The 5,437-nt window shown below is 43.6% G+C and overlaps 1 protein-coding gene across 1 annotated transcript in view; it reads right to left on the bottom strand.

The window, feature by feature from the left end:
• Nucleotides 1-209: 209 nt before the first annotated feature.
• Nucleotides 210-5,437, bottom strand: part of dgkab (diacylglycerol kinase, alpha b) — a 59,598-nt gene continuing 54,370 nt past the window's right edge. Inside the window, exon 24 of the mRNA XM_084317369.1 lies at nucleotides 210-2,862. Coding sequence (XP_084173495.1) covers nucleotides 2,782-2,862 — 81 coding nt within the window. The 3' untranslated portion in view covers nucleotides 210-2,781. The remainder of the gene's footprint in view (nucleotides 2,863-5,437) is intronic.

Genomic DNA, 5,437 nt, shown 5'->3' with positions numbered 1-5,437 from the left:
CGATCAGATAATTGCATTATTTCTTTTGCATTACATCAGATACAAGGTAAGAACATATATATATAAATTTGATCGCTGATCTGATATTTATTTCTACCCCGATCGACGCTGTCTCTGTGTGTGTGTGTGTGTGTGTGTGTGTGTGTGTGTGTGTGTGTGGCTGTGTGCCGTTGGGTGCAGGAGTTGGGGGGGGGGGGGGGGGGCGCCGCGGTCCAGGGCTCTTTTCATTCTTGCACGAGGAAGGATAATAATGATGATTTAGCATTGATTTCAGGTAGATTCGATAATCAGGCGAAAAATTACAACGTGTTTAGTAGGGGTGGAACGGTTCACAAAATCGACGGTTCGGTTCGTATCACGGTTTTGGGCTAACGGTTTTCGGTTCGGTTTGATATACGTTGTTTTTTATTAAAAAGACAATTTAACACTCAAATCTAAACATGCTTCTCATTTATATAAATAAAAAAAATAAAAAAGGTGTTACAGTGTTTACAGCCTTAAATAATGTTTGGCACACAAAGACCGAACTGATATAGGCTACATTTGTCAAAGTATTAACTTAGTGCAAACAAACAATATGCTCAGCCAGCACTAGACTTTCCTTTCTTTAATATAAACACAAAAAAACAATGTCAACAATGTTTAAATTCCCTGATTGTCAGTTCTTAATGGAAAGATTCGTTTTTCGCTTGATATTAAAGTGCAGTATTTGAAATACAATGAAAGGAATATGGCTGGATTTCTTATCAAAGGGAAAAGTGTCACTGTTATTTAAAATAAAAACTCAAAAAAAAATCAAACTAACACACACACACTGTACTGTTTCAAAACAACACTGCTCTGTTCATTCTATTTTTAAAATACGTACATTATCTGTCTACATTTATTTAGACTAACATTATTTAAATATTGAGTGCAACTGTGGTGGATTAACGTAATTCGGTGAGTTGGAACTATCTATGGGTTGGGGGACCACACAGACATTTTAGCGTCACGGACCTTCTCGACTCTTAACGTTACCGGAGTTGATAACATGCAGTGGAAAAGCGGCAATAGTCCCGGTTGGAGTTAGTAAACACAGTTGTATGTTAGCCTTCTTGGATGTTGAATAAACGCCTATCATTGTCTTTAAACACCCCGCCTCTCAGACTCCCATTTTCTCCTCTGCTAGCTAGTAGCTACGATAACATTTCATTGGCTGTATTAGCTGGTGGGCTACCATAGTTAAAACGTGCGCTGTGTTGTACAAACTGCTAACGTTATGGCAAGATGTGTGTAGGCCTATGTAATGTTAATGGCTATGTTTTTAAAGTCGTAAAGAAGATTGATTTATATTGCGCTTGCCATTTACACAAACTGACTAGCACCTGCAGTGCTGCTGCTGCCTGGAGCCAGCGCTCACCTCTCCCGGCTCCGTGCCAAATCAAGCTTTTTTTATTTATTTGCGCATCCCCTGAACCGTACAATACACAGACGCCCCGAACCGTGGAGGTAGTGCCGAACGGTGTACGGTTCGAATACGTATCGTTCCACCCCTAGTGTTTAGTGTATTCCACTAAAGGGCTATTATCGCGTATTTTCCTGGAATTACTAAGAATCACCAAAACTATACTCATATTCAAAACGGTATAAAACGCAAATGTACAGATGAAAAAACAATCCGTTTTGTACATGTTGACTGGAAGCAACTCACTGATAATCGACGGGTGTATTAGACCGATAGCTATAATTTAAGATATATTTTAAGCACTCGCAAATCTCGCAGTCCCCCCATTGATTAAAGCAGTGGCGTTCTAGCGCCCTCTCACGCATTAAGCGATGGCGCAGAATGAGTTAAAGGTGCTGTAAATGGTATTTATTTGTTCAAATAAGTGGTCTACATGTTAATAATAGCTCTACATTCCGACAGCCATCACTGATGTAGAGTGTTTGGTCAATACATTTTCTGGTATCCCGTTACCACTTTATCCAATCAGGAGAGAGAATTCCATGCTGAAAAAAATTGTTGTGCAAATAAGTGCTAATAAAAGCTTTAAACGATCCGTCAAAAAATAGGGATAAAACAGTCAGTTCATCCTCTCGGGACTTTTTTGTCTGTCAAAATCGATATGAATCTGGTGGAGAAGACAGACTCATCATCAGTCCTGTCAAACAAACGCATACTCCTCGCTTGTAGACAGACGGGCACAACGGATCACTGTGGCCAGGCCCTAGCCCTGGGAATTCAGGCTGTATAGTAATAATTTAAAAAAAAATCTAATCAAATAAAAGAATACATCCACAGAGCTTTTAGAAACATGCAGAATTCAATTATAGGTTTTCCCCTGGAAATATTGATGAATGAATTTATCATTTAAAAAAAAAATTGCGGGTCCAAAATGTATGTTTACATGTATCCCCTCCCTACTTCTCATTTCCCCACATGGAATGCACCCGATTGGATAATGGCGTGCTGGTGCTCTATCTAGTGGCTGAATGTTATCTATAGCACCTTTAAAACCCAGTCTGTGGGACAGTTAAATGTACCGTGTGAAAAGTCCTAACATGAAATCATATGAAATTACGTCAGTGATTAAATATAAAACAAATACAAGGTAATACATTTCAAAGAATACATAATCAACAGAACACACTGAATAACGGACATGTTTTAGAATGGTGATCTTGAATGACAAACAGAAGATGCACTCTTGGGTCATTTTCCCACTCAGACCTGTGGTTGTGTGCAAACGGGCGGCGCAATGACCGACTGGAATATCTGGTCTCACATCCAAGGTTGAGCTACTTGAGGTGAAAGAAGCCGGACGGCTTTGCCGGCGCAGCCATGAGCATGTTAGCCTGGTTCCTGTGAGTGATGTGGATCTGTGAGGAAGAAGAGGAAGATCTCAAACAAGATAACAGCGTTTATTCTGTCCGAAATTTAATTTGACTGGACTCACGTTCCTTTTGAAATAACAAACTATTTGCAACCCCTCTTGAGATAAGACAAGATAAGATAAGTTAAGATAAGATAAGTTATGATTATTGATCCCATTGGGGAAATTCGGGCATCATAGCAGAATGGGGGAGGGGGGGGGGTACAGGTATGGGCAGGGTAATAGTAGAAAGATATACATATAGGCAATATATGAAAATATAACAAAAGATAAAGTGTTTAAGGTGCAGATGAGGGTCTGTATGCCCTATTCGTTATATTATATGTTAAAATAAATATGGCAATACAAAATCTGAATGTATACTATGAGTAAGAGTAAAAGTAAAAGTAAACGGTATACACAAGGCGCAGTATATACCAGAATGGTCCATAGGTAACTTGAGGCAAATGTACCTCTAGAAATGGATTCTAGCTGGTCACAGGGCCTTAAGGCAACAGTATACTGAAAGTTTATACGGACATTAATAGAAGAGAAAGAATCCATCGAATGCACCGCAGTGCGCACCGGCTTGCTAGCTAGACTAGTCGGATTATCCACTGCAGTGTACACCACCTTGCTAGCTAGACTAGTCGGATTATCCACCGCAGGGCACACCGCCTTGCTAGCTAGACTAGTCGGATTATCCACCGCAGTGCACACCGCCTTGCTAGCTAGACTAGTCAGATTATCCAACGCAGTGCAGTGCGCACCGCCTTGCTAGCTAGACTAGTCAGATTATCCACTGCAGTGTAGTCAAGTCAAGTCAAGTCAGTTTTATTTGTATAGCACATTTCCAGGCAGCGGCAGCTGACACCAAAGTGCTTCACAAGCAAGTTGATAAAAACAAATAAGTGTGAGGCAAGGTATAAGATTAAAAGAAAGAAAGAAAAAAAAACATAGCAAAGCAAAGCAATGAAAGCAACAAAAACAAAACAATATGGTGCAAGATATAGGATTAAAAACATAATAAAGCAATGAAAGTAATAAAAACTGGTAGGACACAGTAAAACAAAGAGGATAGAGGGGCCAGGGGTCTAGTGGTGGTTAAGTAGGGGGGAAGGCCAAGGAGAACAGGTAGGTTTTCAAGAGTGATTTAAAAGCCTGTACGGTCTGGGCAGTCCGTACGCTGAGGGGGAGGCTGTTCCACAGTCTAGGCGCTGCGGTGGAGAAAGCTCTGTCTCCCCTAGTCTTGAGCCTGGTTCTGGGTACCACCAATAGCATCTGGTCAGCTGATCTGAGGGATCATGGGGGGTGTGGCGGTGCAGGAGCTCGGACAGATAGGAGGGAGCCGTGCCATTTAATGATTTAAAAACATTTAGTGCTAATTTAAAATCGATCCTGAAGCTAATAGGCAGCCAGTGGAGCGAGGCCAAAACTGGGCTGATGTGTTCGTGTTTTCTTGTTTTGGTGAGGAGGCGCGCGGCTGCGTTCTGCACCAGTTGTAGGCGGCGGAGGAGGGACTTGTCGATGCCCGTGTACAGAGCATTGCAGTAGTCGAGGCGGGTGGTGACAAAGGCATGTATCACCGTCTCCAGGTTACTTTGGGAGAGGTATGCCTTTGTCTTCGCCAGGAGTCTAAGGTGGTAAAAGCTGTTTTTCACTACGGCGCTGACCTGTCTATCGAATTTAAAATTACTGTCGAAGATGACCCCGAGGTTCCTGACAGAGGTGGAGAGGTTTGGGCCCAGGGGACCAAGTGCGTCAATGAGGGGGGGCGGGGGGGCACTATTAAAAACAATGACCTCGGTTTTCCCTTCGTTCAATGTCAGGGAGTTTTCGGACATCCAGCACTTGATTTCTGCCAGGCAGTCAAGCAGTGGTTCTATTGATGTCTTCCCTTGGGTGGGCTTTAAGGGGAGGTAAACCTGCACGTCATCGGCGAAGCAGTGGAATGAGATATTGTGTTTTGCCAAGATCTGGCCTAGGGGGAGTATGTATAGGAGGAAGAGAGTGGGACCCAATATCGAGCCCTGGGGCACCCCGCAGGTGAGGGGGGCCACAGAGGAAGTGAGTGTACACCGCCTTGCTAGCTAGACTAGTCAGATTATCCACCGCAGTGTACACCGCCTTGCTAGCTAGACTAGTCGGATTATCCACCGCAGTGCACACCGCCTTGCTAGCTAGACTAGTCAGATTATCCAACGCAGTGCAGTGCGCACCGCCTTGCTAGCTAGACTAGTCAGATTATCCACTGCAGTGTACACCGCCTTGCTAGCTAGACTAGTCAGATTATCCACTGCAGTGTTGTGGTATAATATAATGTCCTCATGTAAAGATATTCCCCTCCCCTGTGTCCCCTTACCTGTGCCCCCCCCCCCCCCCCCTCTCTGTGGAATAAGACATTCCCCTCCCCTTTCTCCCCAATCCTATGCCCCCCCCCCCTTTTCTCCCCAATCCTGTGCCCCTCTCCCCAAACCTGTATCCCCCCCCCCCCATTTGACCTATCAAATGGGACCACATCCCCCCCTTGTTAACTACATAAGTCTCCTCCCGAGATCAATCCAGGTCTTCTCACCTGGGTC

This window comes from Notolepis coatsorum (genome assembly GCF_963971535.1).
Source record: "Notolepis coatsorum genome assembly, chromosome: 6".
Lineage (NCBI taxonomy): Eukaryota > Metazoa > Chordata > Actinopteri > Aulopiformes > Paralepididae > Notolepis > Notolepis coatsorum.
Note: the sequence above shows the minus strand (reverse complement) of the source record. Positions and strands in the feature narration are given on the sequence as shown.